Below are 23,427 nucleotides of genomic sequence, written 5' to 3'. Positions count from 1 at the left end.
AAAATCTGAAAGTCACGTGTTTTCCCGCTCCTAAATTCTGGGGAAACTCAGACGTTGGTGATTGGCGCACGTGACTGACGGGAGCGTCACGTGACCGGCCGCTCTCATGTGACCTGGTTTGAGCTTTCATTGTTGGCAGCTGCAGTCCGATTAAGTTTCCCTGCTGAACGAGAAACCAAGTGTGAACAGGCAGGCGGGCAGACGAGGTGAGTTTGTTTCTCTGACTGAAATAATCTCCGTTCAGATCTCCGTCTGCGTTTTACGCTTTTCTCACTCACACTTTGCTGTTGTTTTGTGTGAGCAGACGCCTCACTTGTTTCCGGGTTATGGTCTACACTGGCGAACACAAACTACACTGTGTGTGTATTAAACTGTTTCAGTGTGTAGTGTGAGCAGTTGGCCTGTCTGACACTAAAGAGCCGCTTTAACAAACTGATCCTGATTTATTCCTGATAAATGGATCAGTTTGATCCATGCACGTCCTTTTGAAAATTTAGTTCAGTAAGAAGTAAATTAACTATTTGTGTTCAGATCAGTTATTTTAAAACGCAAGAGACGAGTTCAAAGTGCGAATGCTTTTGTGATAAATTCGGCAGACAGAAAATATGTCACAAACATAACTTCTAAAAGCATGAGATTTCGACTCGTTCTGCAAAAACAAGCTAACCGCATATCGTCTGTCTGCCAAAGTGAATTTAACAATCCGCCAATTAAATACGATCACAACGCTTAATGAATCTGGACTGACTGATGCAAATTAAATCGACAGCTTCTTAAGGTAAATTCAGTTGACAAAAAAATCCAGAAAACCTCAATCTGAGCTTCCTCGATATCACGTGTTCTCGACCAGGCTCCCTTAATCCTGTAGCGCCCCCTGCTGGGTGCTTTTAGCTCCACGGTTCCTCATCTACGAAACTGCATTCAAAAATACCGCATTGAAACACACACTTTCTCTGTCCGTGCGGGCTTATGAGCCTCTTACTTGTGATAACTCGACCACAGTCGACACCTCACTGAAATGCAACCTTTTTGACCAGGTTCTGGTTCTCCCACTACTTGGGATGCTTGCACTGAATTGTTTTGCTGTAATGTCTGTCTCAGATGCAGGTGGGGGTGGTGTTGATGTCACTTCCTGTTGTTTCAGATGCAGGTGGGGGCGGTGTTGTGTTGCTTCCTGTTCTCTCTGCTGGGTGGTGATGCAGCCCCGGCTGGAGACGAAGTGACTTACCTGCCTGGTCTGCAGAAACAGCCGAGCTTCAGACATTACTCAGGATACCTGAGTGTGGCTGATGGAAAACACCTGCACTACTGGTCAGTACCTGAAATACACCTGGTATGCATGCGTATCGTTACAACTCTTTGCTTTTGTCCCTTTAGCTGAATCCTAAACTCAGGTGAGTTACCTGTGGACACTTTATTAAAAAGATGAACCGGAAAACCTGAGGGTTTTTTCCCCTGAGCTTTAGTCCATGCAGGCACACCTGAGTGTAGGTGATAACATCCACCTGGGTGTCCGTGCGTCACCTCAGCGTGTCGTTGTTGTTCTTTCAGGTTTGTGGAGTCCCAGAACAACCCGTCCTCTGACCCGGTGGTGTTGTGGTTGAACGGTGGTCCCGGCTGCAGCTCTCTGGATGGCCTTCTGACTGAACACGGCCCCTTCCTGGTAGGTAAACTCCACCCACCTGACCCACACTCCTCTTCATCAGTGTGATGTCACAGCAACACCTGTTGGCCTGTCATTCCAGATCCAGGGCGATGGAGCGACGCTTCAGTACAACCCGTACTCGTGGAACAAGGTCAGTTCATCGGGTGACCAATATGGACCACACGCACGCAGTCATGTGACTCGGGTGGTGTGGTCACATGGTTAACGTGGGTGTAATTTCTGATTCGTTCACCGTTTCTGAGCAGATTGCCAACATGTTGTACCTGGAGTCTCCAGCCGGAGTTGGCTTCTCGTACTCTGACGATAAGAACTACGTCACCAACGACACGGAGGTCAGTGACAGACCCGGGAGTCGGCTCATGATTGGCTCACAGGTGTTCGGCGGCGGGTCTTAAAGCGCTTGTTTTTCTCTGCAGGTGTCGATGAATAACTACCTGGCTCTGAAGGAGTTCTTCCGTCTGTTTCCAGAGTTCAGCCAGAACGAGCTGTTCCTCACCGGCGAGAGTTATGGAGGAATCTACATCCCAACACTGGCCGAGAGAGTGATGGAGGACACCAGCCTCAACCTGCAGGTACACATTAATACTGCAGTACTATACCCTGGTAGTACAGTACGGCTCACTGCCTCTGCCGTGTGTACTGTAGTGGTACTGCATTGTAGGGACATATCACCGTTAGCTTGTGGATGCTAACGTTAGCGACCCTGTCATACTAGCTACATCTCACCTGTCCTGCAGGGTGTTGCCGTGGGAAACGGGATGTCAAGTTATGAGATGAATGATAACTCTCTGGTGTACTTTGCCTACTACCACGGCCTCCTGGGAAGTCAGCTGTGGAAAGAGTTGCAAATGTTCTGCTGCAGGGACGGGAAGTGCAACTTCTACAACAACCCCAACCAGAACTGCTCAGACAGCGTGAGTCTCAAACCGCCTGTGGAGGTTTACTTCCAGGTGGTTGAACCTGGATTGAGGACCAGATCGGGTCTTTTTACCTGATTAAACCAGTTTGTTTCCCTCTGCAGCTGTCTGAGGTTCAGATGATTGTCTACAGTTCAGGGCTGAACATATACAACCTGTATGCGCCCTGTGCAGGTGGAGTCCCCCAGAGACTCAGGTAACCTTTAATCTTTGGCCGTTTAATCAAAAACAAGACTGCTAAAATGAACCTCACCTGCAGCAGGTGTTTCTGTTGTACCTCCTGTTGCTGACCGGTTGCTCTTGATTGTCAGTACTGAAGCAGGTGAGCTGGTGATCAGAGATCTGGGAAACTCGTTCATCAACCATCAGTGGACTTGGCTGTGGAACCAGGTGCGTATGAATCCACCTGACGTCTTTACGCTGACGTTAATTCACCTGACTCGAGAATAGAAACCAGGTTCTCCTCTGTCTCCGTGTGTAGAAGTTACGAGGTCTGGCGTCTCTCCACCTGTCTGTCCGTCTGGACCCTCCCTGCACTAACTCCACCCCCTCGTCCCTCTACCTGAACAACGCATTCGTCCGATCAGCGCTGCATATCAGCCCCAAGGCCCTGGACTGGGTCGTCTGCAGGTAAGTCACCTGTACACGACGCAGGCCCAAACAACCCACAAGATGTCTCCCTCGACTGGGTCCTCACCTCAGACTCCAGCTCAGCTCTGTACACACCTGTACAGTACACACCTGTACTGACCTGTGCATTGTGTTTCAGCGCCGAGGTGAATCTGAACTACGGCCGTGTCTACCTGGACGTCAGGAAGCAGTACCTGAAGCTGCTTACTGCTCTGGTCAGTGTTGAACTCATGAAAAGGACACAGCTTGTTCTCAAGTACACCAGACTTCATTCGGTTTTAATGTTTGTTCCCAAGTGGGCGTGGCTTGTTTCTTCAGGTGTTTGGGGGCATGTCCTTGTTGAAAGTGCTGTGTTCTCTCTTCAGAAGTACCGGGTCCTGGTGTATAACGGGGATGTGGACATGGCCTGTAACTTCATGGGGGACGAGTGGTTTGTGGAGTCTCTGCAGCAGCAGGTAACCTCACGTGGAACTTGTTTGACTTGAGCTGCTGAACTGGAAGGAAAGCAGGAGAGAAAACTGATTCAGTAACGCACGTGTTAGCATCTCAGTGAAAACTTTCATCATCCAGGACAGGAGTCACATGGTCTCCCAGGTGTGATGTCAGGTAGTCTGGCTGTGACCAGAAGTGTTGCGCTTAGCCAGATGTTCTCCACAGCAGCAGCAGCGGTGTCCAGGTGTATTGACCTCCGTGTGTGTCTCAGGTGGAGGTCCAGAGGAGGACGTGGCTCTACAATGATGGAGACAGCCAGCAGGTCGGAGGCTTCGTCAAAGAGTTCAACAACATCGCCTTCCTCACTGTCAAGGTGAACGCCTTCATCCCCGCCATCAGCTCACCTTCAGTGAGCCTGTGATGTCATTAGTTGCTGACCTTTGACCTCTGTCCTCCTGCAGGGTTCTGGTCACATGGTTCCATCAGACAAACCAGGTGCTGCCTTCACCATGTTCTCCAGATTCATCAAGAAACAACCCTACTGACTGACGGGTCACCTGTTCCTCTGACCAATCGCCTTCATGCTGCCACAATTTCAGTTGATTTTTTTTTTGTCCCTCACTGCCAGCCAATCAGCACAGCTCTGCTGTGTTGCCTGGCAACTATAATATTACTGCAGGAAATGAAACGTATTAACCTCAGCCAATCACAGCACTCCTTGGGATCACGCACTCCAATGGTAATGTGAATGTGTGGTTGTCATGGAAATGAGCGCTTTTGAATGTGAAATTTGTTTTATGTTTTATTGATTTAAATAAAGTTTGATCTTTAACTTGACTGTTTTCATATTAAGTGGAAATCCGAGAGACGAACTCGGCTTAAAGCTGCAACCAACAATCTTTTTGTGAAGCAGTTGATGATTTTACTCAGTTAATCATTAAATTAAGAAAATTCCGTTAAAAAGTCCGTAAAGGGTTAAGATTTTTGTCCAAAAATCAGAGACTGATTTTAACACAACATGACAACACGCTGGTGCAGCAACTCTGCTCTGTCACAAAGTTAAATCTAAACCCATAATGAGCTCAGTTCAAAGGCAAAATGAGCAACAAAGAAAAGCTGAATGAGTCAAAAACACCAAACGGTCAGTTGTTACGGTGAGAAGGATGAGGACTTTTTAACACAGCACCACCAAGAGGTCGGGAGATGTAACTACAGCCAGAAGTAACAGAGTGAGACCTGTCTGTCTCTCTGTCTGTGTTTGTCTCTGATGCTGTGTCAGTGGTTCAGTCTGTCTGTTGACTCTAAACTGTTAATGTGCATCATCATGACGGCAGAGCCTGGCAGTCACAGCTCAGGGCCAAAAGGCAACGAAGTAAGTGTGAAGTTTCCCAGCCGAGCCTGAAGGCAGCAGGAGGTAAGTTTAAGTTCAGAGTTTTGACTTTCACAGTGACCTGACTGTGTTTGTGTTAGCATGTTAGCTCACCTGTGTGCATCAGAGGGAGCAGACGGCTCACCTGGACACACCTTGGCAGGTATGACACTTCATTCTGTGACTGACTTTGAGACTTGTTCAACATTTAAAACTAACTGCAGAGTTTTAATGGGTTTACTGGGGGTCTGTTGAAATGTTTCTCTGCTCCTCTGAACTGATTTGTGATCAGCCGAAAGCAGACAGTGACTCAGTACATTAATGTCAGAGCTGCAGTCTAATGCCATGTAAAGCTCTTTATTTCAGAGTTGCTTTCATGATATGTTTTTGTGGCAAAAAGGGACTTTTCATGATTTCCTTTCCTTTTATTCAGACACATAAGTGACTTTTATTGAAACATTATCACCAATGCTGACAAACCAAATGTCTCAAAGTGAAAACTAAATCACAGCCTTGGAAAGGTCAAGTTACATCTTGTACCTCATTACTTTTCTATTCAAACATGACGCGGCACTTTGTCACATCGTCACGATCAGCCGATCTTCCTCTTTCTTCTTTGTGATACTGTGTACTTTTACTGCAGTATATTTATCTAACGGCTGCAGCTACTGAGTACCCAACAGATTCTCATCTTACATGTGAAACAAGCTTCTCGTGTTAATGTATCTGTTTATATACAAACATGTGCTCACGGGAGGAGACGTGGAGGCTTGTGGGACACAACCGTCACTTCCTGTGTTATCGCAGTGTCTTTCAGCTCCTCTCGTGTCCACAGTCCCCCACTGTGAAGGACATTCGCACTCGGATGTGCTCACAACGCTCCAACACATACTGATATAGAAAAGATGAACTTTAAAAACTGTGACGGGCAACCAGGCAAAAATGTAGAAAATGTAATCATAATCACACCCAAACTTGACAGGCTGTTGTAGGTTATTGTTCCTACCGGTTCAAGTAGTAGAACAAACAAACTAAAACAAAAAGAAACATGGCCGCTGCATGCGTGTCGTGACAATAACTTGACCCACTGAATCCGAGCCTCACGGTTTCAGTGACTCTTTAACCTGACTGAAGAGTCACATGAAACACTTTAAACTGCGGGGGGAAAACCCGTCTCATTCACCTGTTAAGCTTTATCGGTCTCTCTCAGGTGAGAAGTGAGTGGCGAGCCATGGACCAATTACTGTCAAGTGGACGTGGCCATGTGAGCATGCTCAGTTGTTTCCCGCCTTCGGTGGGCAGAGATGTTGCTGTTGCAGTGGTGAAGCCCCTGAGAGCTGGCCTGGGAAACCCCGACACCCGCAGCCTGCTGCGCACAGACGGACAGGTGTGGAAGTGTCTTACTCACCTTGTGGGGACATTCGTTTGTTTACACAGTCACCTGGTGGGGACACAAGTCCCCATAAGGTAAATCATTGATTTTGGTTGAAGAGCCGGTTTAAGGTCAGACTTATGGAGACATGACATGCTGTGTGTGTGTGTGTGTGTGTGTGTGTGTGTGTGTGTGTGACCTCTGTGGAAACAGAAACAAACAGCTCTCACACTCTCAGGTGTTGATATGTAATCAGTGTTCAGTGTTTGATTAACAGTTGTAGGTGAGTCAAAAAATCATTCACTTGGTCAGTAAACTTTGTCCAGTGGGACAACAGACATGTGTCAGTGTAAGACAACACCTGGAGGGTTCACAACAGACTGGACTGGCGTTCCTAATAAACTGGACGCTGAGAGGACTGAGGAAATGACATCACAGAAGCTGGATACAGATGCTGTTTGGTTAAGAAATACTAAACTCCTGCACGTTTGTGTTTCCAGGTAAAGTGGACGATGGAGGTGCTGTGTTACGGTTTGACTCTCCCATTGGACGGAGACACTGTCAAACTCTGCGTGGATGTCTACACTGATTGGCTGATGGCCCTTGTGTCGCCCAAAGAATCCATCCCACCACCAATCAGCAGGGAGCCCAACCTGTATGTCCAGAAGATCCTGCGACACCTGTGTAGCCTTTTCATGCCCAGGTGGGCTGTCACACCTGTCCTGAATCTCTTCACCAAGGACACAAACAGATCCAATGACGCAGCTGATACTGTTATTGTTTCTGGAATGACTAAGTAACTCGTGTCTTACTTCCCCAGGTCAGAGCCAGTAGGGCCCGTCTACCTTTCTCTTTGTCAGCAGGTGTTGTGTGCAGTTCAGTCATTGGCCAGAGAGAGCGCTGTGATGAGCAGAGACACCTGGGAGACTCTGCTGCACTTCCTCCTTCGCATTAACCACGGCATGCTGGCTCCACCCATCACTACAGGTGAGTCTGTGTGTCCTCACCTGTCTGTCCTCACATATAGGTCCTCACTCATCTGTCTCTCACCTATCTGTCCTCACCTGTCTGTCTCTTACTCATCTGTCCTTCACCTGTTTGTCCCTCACCTGTCTGTCCTCACATATAGGTCCTCACTCATCTGTCTCTCACATATCTGTCCCTCACCTGTCTGTCTCTCACCTGTCCGTCCCTCACCTGCCTGTCCTCACCTGTCTGTCTCTCTGCAGGTGGTGTGTCAGAGCAGCTGTCTGACCTGTCTATGGCGGTGCTGTTTGACGTCTGGTTGCTGTCTTGCTCTCGGTGTTTTCCGTCTCGCTCTCTGTGGCTGACGGGCAGACAGATGTTGAGCAGCTGGAGACACCAGCCTGCAGTGGTGGAGCAGTGGAGCCGAGTGGTCTCCGCCCTGACCTCCAGGTAAACAACGCAGCAAACGAACAAGCTAATCAACAAACTATCAAAATAAAATAAACTGGTGTTTCCTGTATGATGTTAAGCCTTTGAATTCTGGCGCTTTTGGAGACGCATGGAGACGCGTGGAGACAGGAGACGTGGCTGAGTTCAGATCTGCGTCTCACAGGACAGTGGAGTGCTGGTCTTGTTGTGCTCTCTGAGTGCCCCTCTGGTTTCCCCGTGTGGTGCGTTCAGGTTGCTGCTGCTGACCTTCGGTCCGTCCTTCCCTCACTTTAAGGTCCCGGATGAAGATGCTGCTCTGATCCCTGCAGACTTGGACGACGAACGAGTCTCTCACACCTGGTTCAGGTTCCTGCACCTGCTCAGGTAGTTTTGTCTCGGCTTGTGTTTAGGTCAGTGGATGCGAACGAAGGACTGAGCTCTGCCACGGTTTCCTGCTTTTAGTTTTATGCTCCAGAACTTTCCTCTCTTCCATCATGCTTCATTGCCTGAACTCCACAGAAATGACATTTTTCAGCACTCACAACTTTAAAAAAGGTTTTCATGTTAAAAATACAAAGTTTTTATAAAAGCATCAGCTTGACTTCTTTTCAGAGTAAAAGCATATTTATTTGGTCAGGACCGTTGTTGTTCTGTGCTGCATCAGAGCTCATCATCTCCACCCGTGAGGTTAACTTACAATCATCCAATTATTGTTTTCTCTCTTGTTTTGTTACTGTCTCCATTTTGTGTGTTTTATTGTGAAGATGAACTTGTTAAAGTTAGACCTGTAGACCAAAGTGTTTGTCACACTGACACGATTGGTTTTCTTATGAATCTGAGCGTGAAGTTTATCTGGAAGATTTTTTATTGTCATTCAGGACCACCACATCACTAATTACAGTAAACTTCAATAAATCTTCTTCCAGTAACCCAGTGGACATCAGTCGCCATGTGGTCGTTGGTTCGACTCCCTCACTGCAGGATGAGACGTTAAGAAGAGACAGCAGGCTGCCAAACATCTTCTTCAGAGCCATGAGAGGAGTCAGCACGCTGGTCGACGCCTTCCTCGGTGCTCTGACCTCTTACCAAATATTCTGTTCATGTGCAGTGAAGGACAGTTTTCTTTTTTAGTGACATTAATATCTGTGAGAATGTTTGATGCCTCTGACACTAAATGTGAAAATGAAAATATGTTATTTAAAGGTTAATGTGAGTAATATGGAAATACAACAGCATTTCTAATAATGAGATGAGTTAGTCAGAGTTCATTGGTTTCTTTAACTTCCACTTTACACACTGCAGGTGTGACTGTGATCAGCAAAGAGCCAACAGAGCAGCTGCTGCCACACACTGGTACACACACACACACACACACACACACACCACCTGTACACTGGTATACACACACATTACTTACAGCTTGTAAACTAGCCTTTATTGTTGTCATTGTTGCTGTGTTTCGTCAGGACCAACAACAAGGATGCAGTTCAGGGACCGTTTGCCTTCTCTCGGTAAACCAAGTTGATCAGATCAATCCAATCAATAATGATTGATGAAAGATAGTTTTATTGATGAAATTGATAAACCCTTCAGTTTCGCCTCTGATGTTCATTTTTCAACTCTTCCCCCTCAGGAGTTGCTGTGAACAGAAGCCCGTTCAGAGACCGCCTCCCGCCTTACGGTAAGCCTCATCCACCTGTCTCCACCCTGATTTGACTGGCGGTGCTGAAGGACAGACAGAGAGCTGATCACCTGTTCTGTCCTCAGGTATCTCTCGACCTCGTTCTGGCAGTGCCCCTCCCACACCAGTGAATATACTGAGCATGCCCAGTGCCCCTCCGCCCTCCACTTCCCCTCCTATGCACAACAGACGACCAAAGCCTGCAAATTTGTCCAAGACAACCAGCAAACTTCCTGCGGTACGACAGCGTTGGTTTGTGAAATCCTGTGTACCTGTCCAGGTGTGTTTGTTGCTCTTGTTATCTTTGAACCATGTCATGACTTACAGACTTCATTCTTTTCTCCTCTTAGACATCTTCCTTCCCTCATCAGTGGAGATCCCCCTCCCATCCTCTTCCTTCCTCTCCACTTCTGTGCTCCTCCCCACGACCCTCCCCCTCCCCCCTCAGGTGCAACGTGGACTCTCTCCTCCACCTGTTTGGCAGCTGGCTGTTTGATGCTGCTCTGATCAACAGAGACGCTGGTATCCCCTGTCAGTACTCGGCATTACTACACCTGCTACACACATACACTACACATTGTACACATAGTATGTGTACAATGTGTACAATGTGTGTAAACATGGTAAACTTTGTGTCTTTTCCAGTCGGTCACTGTGATGTCACTGTGAGGTCAGCCAGGTGGGCAGCTGGTCGAGCTGAGGCCTCTGGGGCGCTCTGCAGGATCTTCACCTGCAAGAAAACTGCAGAAGACATTCTCAATGTCTACCTGTCCAGGTACATTATCTCTTTACCTGTCCAGGTACACTCCTCTCTGGCCTCCTTGTTGTGTCCCTGCAGGAGCTGGTGGGTGGAGTCATTTTACCTGATCAGACTGTATAAGATGTCTCCTTGTTGTTTGCTCTGTTTGATTGTGTTTTGATTGGCTTTCTTCTGTCTCTTCTGACCAACTTGCAGGTTCTACCTGGTCCTCCTGCAGGGTCTTCAGGTGTCAGAAGGGGGGTGTCCTCCTGTTCTGGCCTCCATCCTGCTGAACTCCACCTGTCTGTTCTGCTGTGACCTGAGAGGAGTGAACTTGCTGCTCCCCTCCTTTATTTCAGCTGTGGAGAATGTTCTACTTGACAGGTACAGGTACCTCCTTAAAGGTGGCAAACCATTCAGCGTAAGGTGTGACCAACACCTGATGTAGTCAAACAATCTCTGGACTGCAGGTAAATGTCTCTGTGTCTCATCCAGAGAGCTGTTGAGGTTCAAGAAGTTTGTGAGTCTGGTGGATTTGAGGCGAGCTGCCATCCTTATTCTGCTGTCCCTGCTGCCCCTCCCTCTGCAGTTCCCCTCTGTCCAATCAGAGGTGAGCTTCCATCCACCCTGTTCAACACTAACACACACCTGTGCAAACCTGAGCCTGGACCCCACAGGTGAGGGAGGGACATCCATCCTATCCATCACTGTGTGTGTGTGTGTGTGTGTGTTCAGGTGTTATTAGACGGGCAGTTCAGTGGCGATGATGTCACAGCAGGTAGCTTCCTGTCTCTGAAAGCCCGTCTCATCAGCGTCCTGGTTGGAGCCCTGCGGACAGAGACGGACGCCTCCAACACACAGATCATACTGGGTCAGTCGGGTTTCTGATGGTTTCTGATGTGAGTTAGACACGGTGCACATGCTGAAGCTCAACACGCTGCGGCATCACGAAACACATGCAAATCGAGAGAACGTCGAGTCGCTGACTAACTTCAGTAACTAACTTCATGTCTTTATATTGCGTACAGAACTGAATGATTTCTGTTGAACTAATATTTTGTGCAGGGGCCATGCTGAACCTGGTTCAGGACTTGGCTCTGTTAGAGGCTGCAGGACAAACCCAGCAGGTGACACAAAACCTAAATATGATTAAACACTGACTGTTCAGGTTAACACATGAAACCTTTGTTCTGCCTGTTTTGTGGGAACATCCATGAACCACACTGACAGAGAGGTTCTGTTTTTCAAAATCAACCTGCAGGACGTGCAGACACCAGTTCACAGTTTGGTTCTGTCTTTCATCTCAGGAAAAACTTAAACACTGCATTCACTTTCCTTTCCAGGAAACTGAGTCCCACCACCTCAGAGCCGGTAGACACGGCTGGACGGGGGGGCCCGGTGGAACCAGATGGACCAGAGGAACCAGTAGATAATTCTAAGATTTTATTTAATAGTTTAACCAGTGGCGGGCCGTCAGGGCCAGCAAGGCCTTCTCTGGTGGCTATGAGAAGCACCGACCTTCATTTACAACCTAAATTCTTAAATTTGTTCCATGAAATTGTATTAATTTATTCTCAACAGTTTATTCTCTTCATTTCGTAGCATGTCTCTCGGCTGCACCGCTTCCAGTACGTGTATGTGGATGTTCGATTTTTGTCCAATCAGATTTCAGCCTCTGTGTGTTGCCATGTCAGTCTAATCTGCCCAGGACCTTCAGAATCAGTAGTGCCGGCCCACGCAATTTAGACTATGTTGGCCATTGACTGTTTCTTTAACCAATCAGATTTTAGAATCCTTGCTGCAGCATTCTTCTGTCCTCTGATTGGTCGGTCAGAGCAAAAGTCACAGCCAGGTGCGCCTAGCAGTTCTGAACTGCTCCAGATGATGTACACGGCACAGCTGCGGTTGTAGTGTGGCGGTTTGGAGTTGTCTTAACTCTTGTTGTATTAATAATGTAAATTATCCTCAACACGCGAAATTCCTCTCTCTCTAACGCCACGCCTCGCCATAGTAGATAGTATTGATGTTTTTTTATAATTGCGATGTGATAGTGGTTGTATTAAGTCATGTATGTCCCCACTGAAGGCCCAGGTACCAAATGCACGGCCTGCCACTGTTAAACTGACTCGTAAAGTTTTGATGATGCTGACATGTCATGTGAGTAGCCACTGTGTGTGTGTGTTTGTGTTTGTGTGCTTACGTTGCCATGGTAACCAGCCATCCAGGCAGACACAGCGGGGATCCTGTGGGTTCAGTTTGTTCGGCTGCTGACACATGGTCTTATGTCTCAGTGGAGGAATGACTCAGCAGTTTGTCTGTCCGCACTGGAAGTACTGAGCGGACTGGCCAAGGTGGACACACACACACACACACACACACACACACACACACACACACAAACAAACAGCCGCTCGGCGACTACATAGAATTCCGTTCCTTTGTGGGATTCGCTCGCATGTCAAAACATAACCATAACCACTTATCTGACCCTGACCCCAACATTAAGCGAAGTCTTCAACCTAAAAATCAGTGTTTTATGTCGGGGGGACTTGGGTTTTGTCACCAACTCGAGCCCCCACAACATGAGTAATATGTGAATGTAAACCGTGGAAACCTTCCCGTGACCATCACCTGTGCTCCTGCAGGTGGAGGTGAGCGTGGAGGAGAGTGAGAGGAGGCGAGTGCTCACTTCAGTGTGCAGTTACATTGTGTTTCAGTGCAGTCGTCCTCCTCCCCTTCACTCCAGAGATGTGCACTCCATCATCGTGGCTGCTTTCTACTGTCTGAACGTCTGGTTGACCCAACACCCCACCATGCTCGACGACCAGGTAACGTTCCAGTCCGAGGTGGTTCAGGGTCGTGATCCAGGCAGGCGTCAGTCAGCTAAGACAGTGAGAGTGTTTTTAAAATATCAAAGAGGACCGGGATTCATTCTCTGATAAAGTTTTCATAGATTAATATTTAATATGGACTGATATATTGTAATTGTGACTGATATTGATCCCACACTTATCAAGGCATGTTTTCCACTTTCACAGTCAGTCTTTCATCATAACAAATTACAGTACAATATAATATTTATGATTGATATGATTATTATGAAGAATTTTTGCTGATTTAAGTAGTGTACATATATATACGTATGTGTGTTGTGTATTACAGTATACATGTGCTGTGTGAGTCTGTATGATTGTGTATTCAGGAGTGTTTGTCTGAGGTCCTGGAGATCGTGGAGTTGGGGATTTCAGGCAGTAAGTCCCGACAGGAACAGGAAGTGATATGCAAAGAAGAGAAAGAACTGAACCCAGCCTCTCTTAGGGTGAAGGAGGCAGCTGAGGCCACGCTGAGCTGGTGAGCAAAGCAAACACACCTGTGAAGGTGTTACCTTAACACCTGGGCCCATGTGATTAATCAGGTGTTGTGACCCCAACCCGTAAGTCAAACATCCAATCCTGCCTGAACAGTGTCTGTCTGTCTGTCTGATTCATTTTTCAGTGTCATGCAGGTTTCAGGGACCTTCCCATTCCTCAGAGGCCTACAGGATGAAGACGCTCTGATGAAGTTCTACGGTCTGAAGGACAGTAGCGTGAAGAAGTTCAGATATTTTGTGGTGGACAGCTCTGTGATTATGGCCATGCTGGAACAACCACAAGGGCCTGTTGAGGGTTAGTCCTGATCCACTGAACCAGACAAAACCTAAAAACACAAAAGAATGAAACACTAAGCCGATTTAAGCATGAGTCAGCTAATAGCAGCGCCACAGCTAACTGAGCTAACGAGCTAATGGCAGCTAGCCACAGTCAATAGAAGTTAGTGGTTAGCTTACTTTGGTGGAGTAAAATAAGTTTCAAGTTTCCAGTCGGAAATTTCAACTTTAACACCCCAAAGTTGAATTTTAACACTGAAAGTTGGTAGAACCTCACCAACCCCAACCTCAAAATCCAGTATGGCTGCTCCGTGCATCAGCAGCGGTGAAATGTGTTGAGTATACACTCCACCTTTTTAACTGTTCCTACAAACTGGTGTAACGTCATTTCCAGCTCCGACTTCCTATGACTACTGAGGTAAAGGGAATGCAGCGTTGTTCCCTGTCATCAGACCGGACTTACAACACTTAATGTAGTAAAAGTGAAAAAAGTTTTATGTCAGCTTTATGCGCACCTTTTCAAATAACAGCTTGCACAAAAATCTAACAGTTTAAATTTTTATTGACTGCTGTGTGCAGCGACGTGCCCGTCACTCACAGCGCTGATCAGAGGACCGTCAGGATGTCACACCTGGACTCTCCATCTCCACCTGCAGCCCAGAGAGGGACGAACACCCACACGGGTGACCATTTACACCCGTGACTAAATACAATAACATACACGATCATACTAAACTTGGCGTGTTCCATTGGCGTTGGATTAGTGTTTCATCTTTCCTTTCTTTTGAACTGCTGCAGCAAACCAGGATCCCAAAACACTGCGGTGCAGCCCAGGAGGATGCTGGGACTCGATGTGGTGTCAAATATCAGCTGTTTCCTGAAAACTTGGACAAAGTGCCTTTAGTTAAAGCGGATCTGAGTATTCCAGCTCTGTATGAGACGCTTACAAAAGAGGTAAGAACCTGGTCCAATCCAGGTCCAAAACCAGCTGTGGTTCCTATACCTGTACATATCACCTGCGGCGTTCCTCAGGGCCCAGTTTTACGACCTCTTCTCTTCATTAATTTGCCTTTTTGATATTAACAGCTGGAAGTCATAGAAATTTGTGAAACTACATCAAAACCACACAGGTGTTTTTCCCTGTCTGTATGTTGTTATGATTGGTGTCTGTTTGTTAAGAACTAGCACCTGCTCAGGTGTACTTCAGGTGTTAACTCCTCCTCGTCTGTCAGACGCAGCAGGAGCTGGAGCATTTGCAAGCAGTTTTTAAGAGGCAGCAACAGGTCGAGGCTCAGCCACAGGTAGGCGGACAGACGGCTGTCATGATGACCTGCAGGCCGCCACGCCCTGTCACCAGCATCCTGACGGCGAGACTCCTCCTGTCCCACCTGGGCCTGCTGACACCTGAGACGCTGAAGGTACAGAGGACAGGATTGAGATCGGTTTATGGATGCATTTAGACCTGCCTGTTGTCTCACCTGTCTCTCTGTAGGATCCAGGTACCAGCGGAGTCCGGGCTCAGCTGGCGTCTCTGGATTCATCCCTTCCAGGTTTCTCAGAGGATCTGAGACGTTTGGACCAGCTACCATCCAGACACTGTGACTCTGCCTTTGTCTTCTGCATGAGAGCAGGACAGAGGACAGCTGCTGAGGTCATACTCACCTGTCCGTCTGTCTGTCTGTCTGTCTGTCTGTCCACTGCTGTCTGTCTCACTTGTCTCTTTCCCTGACCTGTTGCTCTGTAGATCCTGAGGAATGTGGAGTCCAGCTGCAGCGTCCCGTCTCACTTCCTGGACTTCCTGTCGTCCCTTGGTCGGCCGGTGGAGGCAGGGCAGCGACAGGTGGGCGGAGTCACCAGCAAAAGTTCAGGTCAGTGCTCTGATCAGTTGCCACTCAAACGCATGATGCTCAGTAATGAAGCACTGTAAGCAGTCAGAGGCTACCTGAGGTCACTGTTCTCTTTGTCTCCCAGAATTCCCTGCTGTGCTGGGTGACAGTGGAGGGGGCGTGTTTAATGGAGAGAGGTTTGTCCTGATGTACGCCGACGCTCTGACAGAGATCACCTTCATTGTCCCCTCATCATCACACAGTCAGTATCTGTAACATTTCTGCAATGTTTAGCGAGATCATCTTATTTTAAATATTCTCCTTCATGACTATTCAAAGGACCAAAAGGTGTGACCATATAAGGATCATGTGTAGAACTGAATGTATTTCCTTTCAATTTATGAAATTCTTTTTATTGCAGCAGCTGATTGGCTTAAGAGTCCAGGGGAGGCGGAGCCTCTGAATGAGCCACCATCCAACATGCAGAGTCCCTCTGATCTCAGCCAAGACTGCAACCCCAAACCAACAGTGCGGACCTTCAAACATCTGTCTGCAGATCTGTTTCTGCTTGACCTGTCTGTCTGTAGCTGAACTGCCTGTCTGTCTCTCTGTCTGTCTGTTGTCCAGATTTCTCCAGCTGAAGACACAAAGTCTCATCGTTTTATGTCGTCATCCGTCCGCTCTGAATCTAAACTCCTGATAGTCTGGGTCGAACGCTTTGAGGATATCGGTAACTATGTTTAGAAAACGTTTGTTAGCGTAACACTACTAACTTCAGATTAGCAGTAATACACTACATGTAGTATTGCCATGAATGTTGTGTTTTACTAACCAGTACTACATACAGTTTTGCAGAGCGCCCCTAACCAGATTAGATCTTATATTTGTTTCTTCCCACAGGAAAAGAATGTTATGTAGAGAATTAGAACTAATCTCAATGTGTAAACGTTATTATGTGAAGACAAACGTAACCACCTGCATCATCATGTCTTTAGCCTGAGTCAAGTCTAAAGGTAGTTGGTCCTCAGCAGGAGTGACTTTGTGTTTCAGAGAGTTTCCCTCTGCTGGATCTGCTGTCACAGACGAAGACAGACACACCTGCGAGGTGAAACATACGAACACAGTCGCACTGTCGCAAACAGCCTCAGCCTTAATGATGTCTGATTGGCTGTCTGTCTTTTAGTGTGTCAAACTTCCAGCTCATCTTCATTCATCCTCTGAAATCTGGACTCTACCGGATCTGTTGCCATGGAAACACCACCAGCAAGTTCAGTTTGGTTGTCCCGTTGGTCAGCGGCAGTGTGGTCAGCAGGAGGTCTCTGGGTATGTGTGTTTGTGTGTGTGTGTGTGTGTTTATAACTAAACAGGAAAAGACATGGGCAGCTGTCCAATGACAGGAAGTCCACAGGCAGATAAGCAAACTCTGAATTTAATCCTAAACCTGACCAATCCTGAGATGGGAAACTTGCAGAACAGCCAAGTGAGTTCAGTCACGTCTGACAATATGATGAGTCACCATGGCAACGGGTAAACAAAGAGCAGAGCCGCCTTTTTAAACCAACAGATGAAAAGAGAACACGTACATTCTGTTCAGCCCAGCGCACTAATGCATCAATTAATTCTTCAATTTAATTAAACAAACATGAACATTTGAATGTATTTATCATGTCTTTGTGTGTGTCTCCAGGCTACCTGGTTAGAGAGACGGTGATCAACTTTTGCCATCGGCGACAGTTGGAGAGTGACTCCTCCCCTTTGCCCCACGTCAGGAGGAAGCATATGATCAGTGACATCATCCATCGCTACCACAGCCGCTGCTCTGAGCCAACCTTCTACTCCGCCCTTTTCCAGGACCCCTGACATCCACCTGCTGCACACCAACCGCCAGCTGCACCTTTAGCACGTGGACTGTGTTGTTTATGATGTCACGATTCAACAGTTACTGCTGCGATTAGGAGCAGACAGGTGTTACTGAGTTACCTGCAGGTCAAACAAACTGTGTGTGTGTGTGTGTGTGTAACCTGTGTGTCCTGTAAAAACCTCACACTCATTATCCATTAGCTCATTGGTCCTCTGGTGATGATGTCATCACACGTTCCTCATAACAAGCCATCATACAGTCATGGAAAAATTGTTAGACCACCCTTGTTTTCTTCAATTTTCTTATTTTAATGCCTGGTACAACTAAAGGTAAATAGCTCATAAGAGTTTGATTTCAGAGCTGTTATCCAGCCATTCTCCATGGTTTTCTTGATAATAACCAAAATCACTTCAATAGCTATGGCATTGTGCAGCCAAAAACAGTGCTTTGAGGCATTCCACGTTTTCTTTTCTGTCTGTTAGTCACGTGATACTGTTATGGCAATTTCTTGTCTGCCTGTCACCTGCTAAAAAAGAAACAAGAAGACTGGAAGGGCAGCCTGCACCAACATGTTTAATCTCTATAGAGAGGAGGCAGCACACAGAACCACACGGCAGTAAGCAGTTCAGAGGTTTGTCCCGCTGACTGAACACTTCATCACATTTTTGGTCCTTTGGTCCTTTTGTTTGGAGCTTCACAAACATTCCTCTGCAGACTGATGAAAAACAGTCGGGCACAATAAAAATCTGTGGTGATCAAGATGTCATCCTGCCCTCTGCTTTACCCAGGAAGGTATTTACGATGGGGCAATAGGAGGAGGTTCAGCAGGTCATTGTTTGGTCACTATAGCAGTACATGACTAAGGCTACACACTACATCGAGTATAAAATAAGAGTATAACATTATTGCATTGATACTACAAAGCATACAAAATTTCCACCACAATACACACAGGAGTTAGTACTTGATTGGATAACATTGTTTTTGATGACTGCAGCCATGCGTCTTGGCCTGCTCGCCACCAGCTTGTGACATTGTTCTGCTGTCTCTGCAGTTTTAGGGCTTGTGGTTCTCCATTGTGAGTGATGATGTTCCACAGGTTTTCAACTGGATTTAGATCTGGTGATTGGACCAAGACATGGTTTGAATGGTTCGAACGAGGCAGGAAAGAGTGGATCAGCTGATGGAAGAAGACTGTTTTCTGCCCTGTATGTGACCTGGTTCATTCCCCCATACTGAAACAACCCCAGATCATCACCGATCCACCCCATGTTTTACTGTAGGAGCAAGACAGTCTGGTTTGTAGGCTTCTCCAGGCTTCCTCCTAACCAGTAAGTTGGCTGGAGTGGGCATCAACTCAAAACTGGATTCATCTCTGAAGTGAACCTCAGCCCAATCATCAACAGTCCAGTCCTTGTGACCCTAGCGAAGAGTAACCGGGCCTTCCTCTGCCTTTCGTCGATGAAGGGCTCCTTCCGCGCCCTGAGAGACTTCAGATCAGCTTCAAGAAGTCGGTTTCGAACTGTCCTTGCTGAACAAGTCACATTTCTCGACTGTGCCCACTCGTTTTTAAGGCCCCTGGAGGTCTGACCACGATTCCTGACACAGGAACGGATGAGTGCACGGTCTCGTGGGGTAGAAAAACGTTTCCTGCCTCGACCAGGTAGTAATTTGGTAGTACCACGTTCAGGTTGCTTTTTCTTGGTGTAATGAATGGTTGTCTTGGAGATCTGCAGTTTTTTGGCTACCTGTCTCTCACTCATGACAATTTCCAGCAGTGCCAAGATGGCTGCCTTTGTGGCTTCACATAATTCTTTTGTTCTCGGCATGATGTGAGAGCCGACAACTTCTGACTTGTGCTACGGCTTGAAGCGTTATGGAATCAGCTGTATTTTTTGTCGTGTTCATCGTATTCTTCAGGTAACGTACCTGATGATGGCACCAGGCACTAAAATGAACAAGAAACTGAAGAAAACAAGGGTGGTCTAATAATTTTGTCCATGACTGTACATGAGTACCGTCGTTCATACACTTGAATGAGCCAATCAAAACGTCAGAGCTCAACAAAATGCTGCTTCCTCACCTCTTCTTCCTCACCTCCTCCCCCCGCACAGTATCTGCTTAACTCCACCTGCCTCCCTTCCGGTTGTCACGGTTACCACCTTCAGATTATGCCGTTACCATGGTGATGAGCATTGATCTTTCTGCTGTCTCTTTCTCTTCGCTGGCCATATTAATCACGTGATCGGTGTTTTTCTACCCGTGAGTTTAATCAATTCCCGTCGGTGACGTCATTCCGTTTCCTTTATATGCGGGAAGTCGATGAGGAAAAAAAAAAGCCCCGCTGATCAGCCAATCTGCTGCCCGTCTGTCCCCAGTCTGTCCCACTCGTTCTGTCCTCACCTCCTGCTCCTCCTCCTCCTCCTCCTCCTCCTCTTCTTCTTCTTCCTCTCTCCGGCGTTTCTCCTGCGTCCTCCGCTCCTCTCCGCAGCAGCGATGCTCCCGCCGGGCCTGGCCGGCCTCGGCGCTCTGTCTTCAGGCTGGCAGTAGATCAGCAGGTCGGTGCAGGTCGCGTCACCGTCATGGTGCAGAAATCCCGGAACGGCGGGGTGTTCCCCGGAGCACAGGCCGACCAGAAGAAGCTGAAGGTCGGCTTTGTGGGTCTGGAGGCCGGAGGGACAGAATCCAGCAGGGACGGAGCTCTGCTCATAGCAGGTAAAGTCCCGAGACACAACAAGGAGCTGCCGGTTCAGGTGCGGTTATTAACGGAGATGCTCCCGTTAATGTGGCAGGACCGTGTGTGTGTGTGTGTGTGTGTGTGTGTGTGTGAGACCAGAGTATTGAAGCCTGTCGGATTATCAGCAGGTGCTTCTGATGATGATTTAATGAGAACATGAAAACCAGAACCCGGAACATTCCGGGTTCTGCCTCACCGTGGAGGATTTCAAGTTAATTAGAAAAGAAAAACCTTTTCATGCCAATGAGGTCAAAGCAGGAGATATTTACTGAAAACGTCAGACGTGCTTTCATGTGATTGGCTGATGGTTGTCATGTTTGTTTGCTGGTGTTTGGAAGCAGTTGTGGTCGATTGTCACATAAGCACAGTTTGCAGCGGGAGAAATCCGACAGCAGATATCTGACACATGTAAAGATTTAAGGTTTTCCACATTTTAGTTGTAAATACTTTTGTTCAAATCTGCACAATGTGAGGAAGGTGATAAATTTCACTTTATCTGCTTGCGTTTTTAACCATCTGACACATCAGTGACAAGACAAGGACGAACTCTTTTTAGGAGATTTATGCAAATAAGAAAAATATGAAATTACATTAAAACGAAAAGCTGAATCAATGGCTGCAGGTTTTCTTTCCAACCAAGCAGCAGCACACCAGACTTGACTCATTTAATCAACTGATCTCCGTCTTCAGACAGCTGATTGGTCAAACGGTGTGCTCTTGGTCGGTTGGCACCAAAACCTGCAGCCACACCGGCCCTCCTGTGGACCAGTTTGACATGCCTGGGTTAAAGGAACAGTTCACCAAAAAACAAAACAAAACAGTCGTTATCGACTCATCCTCGTGCTGATGGACAGCCGTCAGTCAGGTGAAGTTTCTTCGTCCACAAAACATTTCTGAAGCTTCACAGCAGAACAACATCGCAGTTTTCTGCTAAACAACCGAAGAAGCTGGAGACTTTTTAATTGATTAACGATACTGACGTCAACTGTTAGTTTACAAACACCAACTTCATCTATTTACATGAGAAACAGCACAGACCCCAAAGTGGACCCCTGAGGAACACCACACTCAACAAGTCTGTAATCTGACAGATCTATTGGACATCCGTTTATAACAAACTGCACGAGGTGAAATCACATCTGCAAACGTCTGACGAAGAGAATCTTTCCATCACACTGAGCATTCAGCTGTAGGAAAACTGCATGATGTTCTCATCATTACTGTGAACAGTTTGCCGGTCTGACTCAGTGTCTGAGTGTGGGTGTGGCTCTGTGAACATGTACCTGTGTCCAGGTGGGGAGGAGGGTCCTCGACGGCAGCGCAGCAGCGTCTCTGGAGGGAAGAAACCTCCCAAACGAAACGCCCTCTACAGACGACTGCAGAACTTCCTGTACAATGTTCTGGAGAGACCTCGAGGATGGGCCTTCATCTACCACGCCTACGTGTAAATACCTGTCTGTAGATCACACCTGCCTGCACACCTGTCCAACTACATGACCTGTCACATGAGCAGGCCAAACACAATCTGCAGATTTTACTGTAGTTTTCAGTGATGATCAAGAGTGAAAATCCTTTCTGTGTTTGTAACGTGATTGAAAATATTCATCTAACATGAAGATTTTGAGCAAACATAAACACACAATTCATGAAAACAAGCAAATATTCCCTCAAGCTCGCTGAAAGTAGATAAGTAGATTTTAGTTGGACCCCCTGAACTATTAGAATTTGAGATTTGATTTTACGTCAATACTACAAAACAAAGTGACCGCATGTGAAAACCTGACACGCAGACTTCCTCAGATGCGCTAAAATAACGTGTCCTCTTAAGCTCTTTGTATGTTCAGAATATCCACACATCAAATGCTGTCAAAGTCTGTGGCCACGTTGTTGGATTTCACGTGGGTCTGCTGGTCAGTAATTCAATTTATTCTTTTGGACGGCGCCTGTAATGAACATGGACAAACACTTCCTGACTTCCACTTCCCGAGGACATCATCATCTTTGATGTCCATACTGAATTAACGTCCATAAATCCAATTAGAAAGCAAATAAAGAAAACACTGAACTCGCCTGAGAGTCTTCATGTTTTCAAGTTTCCTTCAGTATCACAGTAATGCAGTAATGGTCTGCACATCCACGGCTACACTGCTAGCTGCTCCTGCTAGCAGGAGCTGCTAACTGCTAATCCAGCTTTGAATGGAGACTTTTTGACTAAATGCGTCCATCAGATTAGCAGCAACATTTTCACAAGTCAAATTTCAAAATGCAGCGGAAGGAAACTTTAAAATGCACGAAGGGGATTTCAATGCGCAGCCAGTTCACAGACAAACAGGAGTTCACTGTGTCTGTGATTATTACTGTGAGACATAATGAGACACATGCACACTCCACACCGGGTTAATGACCCGATCATAAAATCAAGATCGACATTGTCATTGTTAAAACAACCTGAGAGCTGTCTGAATAAATCATTACGTTAACATCTTTCTGAAACAATATCTCAATAATGATTGATACTAACTTGATAGATCAATTAAAGATAAATAATTAATTGCACTCAGCTCTCAGCTCAGACAGTAGATCGATAACTGAAGACAGATCCGAGGTCAGGTGTCTGAAACACAGATCTGAGGTCAGTAATCAGAAACCTGGGAGTCGGTGTGTGTTTAAATGTGTGTTCTCTGTCCAGGTTCTTGCTGGTGTTCTCCTGTCTGGTTCTGTCTGTGTTCTCCACCATCAGAGAGTACGAGAAGAGTTCAGAGGACGCTCTCTACATTCTGGTAAAACTCTGTCCCACTCGTGTTGTTAAAAATACACATCGTTTGCCTTCAGCTGGGAGTCACGCACTGATCTGAGATCTGAATACGCTCTTTGAATAGAACTCTAACCGTGTGATATTTTTAGCTTCCTGGCTGTAGTTTGATGATCCTTTCAAACTTCTCAGTTCAAATCGTCTGAACTTCCGGTGGATGACGTGTGGTTTAATTTCACGCCAGTCAGCAATAAATAAATAAACTGATGGGTGCAGATTTATTTATTTATCTATCGATTAGCTGATTGACAAGAAAGTCAAACCACAACTATTTTCAGTTATTGTTTTTTAGTTATTTTCAGTCACCAGAGCTCGTTGTGAGCAGTCGTCCGTGACGAGATGCA

General features: G+C 46.7%; 3 protein-coding genes across 11 annotated transcripts in view; all 3 read left to right on the top strand.

Annotated features, from left to right (window-relative positions):
* The first annotated feature begins 51 nt into the window (after positions 1-51).
* On the top strand, positions 52-4,477 carry ctsa (cathepsin A). The gene is made up of 14 exons (XM_046385169.1): positions 52-206; positions 1,145-1,311; positions 1,552-1,663; positions 1,746-1,796; positions 1,912-1,998; positions 2,083-2,238; positions 2,404-2,580; positions 2,688-2,779; positions 2,895-2,973; positions 3,065-3,213; positions 3,353-3,428; positions 3,579-3,668; positions 3,917-4,018; positions 4,107-4,477. Exons 2-14 carry the CDS (start codon positions 1,145-1,147, stop codon positions 4,188-4,190), a joined length of 1,422 nt encoding a protein of 473 aa, XP_046241125.1. The 5' UTR covers positions 52-206; the 3' UTR covers positions 4,191-4,477.
* Positions 4,478-5,065: 588 nt separating this feature from the next.
* On the top strand, positions 5,066-20,049 carry ralgapb (Ral GTPase activating protein non-catalytic subunit beta). Of its 2 annotated transcripts, XM_046385159.1 has the most exons (33): positions 5,066-5,177; positions 6,225-6,401; positions 6,887-7,089; positions 7,207-7,373; positions 7,616-7,802; positions 8,034-8,165; positions 8,708-8,850; positions 9,084-9,134; positions 9,248-9,292; positions 9,415-9,462; positions 9,549-9,700; positions 9,813-9,984; positions 10,108-10,237; positions 10,418-10,585; positions 10,697-10,811; positions 10,937-11,072; positions 11,267-11,328; positions 11,545-11,626; positions 12,419-12,552; positions 12,847-13,029; positions 13,404-13,552; positions 13,697-13,866; positions 14,427-14,530; positions 14,646-14,801; positions 15,080-15,265; positions 15,340-15,498; positions 15,592-15,715; positions 15,819-15,935; positions 16,095-16,201; positions 16,301-16,403; positions 16,724-16,778; positions 16,857-16,996; positions 17,361-18,945. In XM_046385159.1, exons 2-33 carry the CDS (start codon positions 6,246-6,248, stop codon positions 17,531-17,533), a joined length of 4,209 nt encoding a protein of 1,402 aa, XP_046241115.1. In that variant the 5' UTR covers positions 5,066-5,177; positions 6,225-6,245; the 3' UTR covers positions 17,534-18,945. The 2 variants fall into 2 exon arrangements, with proteins under 2 accessions (XP_046241115.1, XP_046241114.1); XM_046385158.1 differs by having other exon boundaries at positions 9,813-10,237; positions 17,361-20,049.
* The window catches only part of LOC124057066 (potassium voltage-gated channel subfamily KQT member 2), a 16,561-nt gene continuing 13,104 nt past the window's right edge, over positions 19,971-23,427 (top strand). For all 8 annotated transcript variants that reach the window (XR_006843061.1, XR_006843058.1, XR_006843060.1 and 5 more), the window contains exons 1-3: positions 19,971-20,249; positions 21,565-21,715; positions 22,961-23,051. Coding sequence is in view for 1 of the 8 variants with exons in the window: in XM_046385160.1 (XP_046241116.1) it covers positions 20,117-20,249; positions 21,565-21,715; positions 22,961-23,051 (375 nt within the window). In the remaining 7 variants the exon portion in view is untranslated. The remainder of the gene's footprint in view (positions 20,250-21,564; positions 21,716-22,960; positions 23,052-23,427) is intronic.

Source organism: Scatophagus argus, chromosome 3 (genome assembly GCF_020382885.2).
Source record: "Scatophagus argus isolate fScaArg1 chromosome 3, fScaArg1.pri, whole genome shotgun sequence".
Lineage (NCBI taxonomy): Eukaryota > Metazoa > Chordata > Actinopteri > Scatophagidae > Scatophagus > Scatophagus argus.
This window is presented reverse-complemented; position numbering and strand designations above follow the sequence as displayed.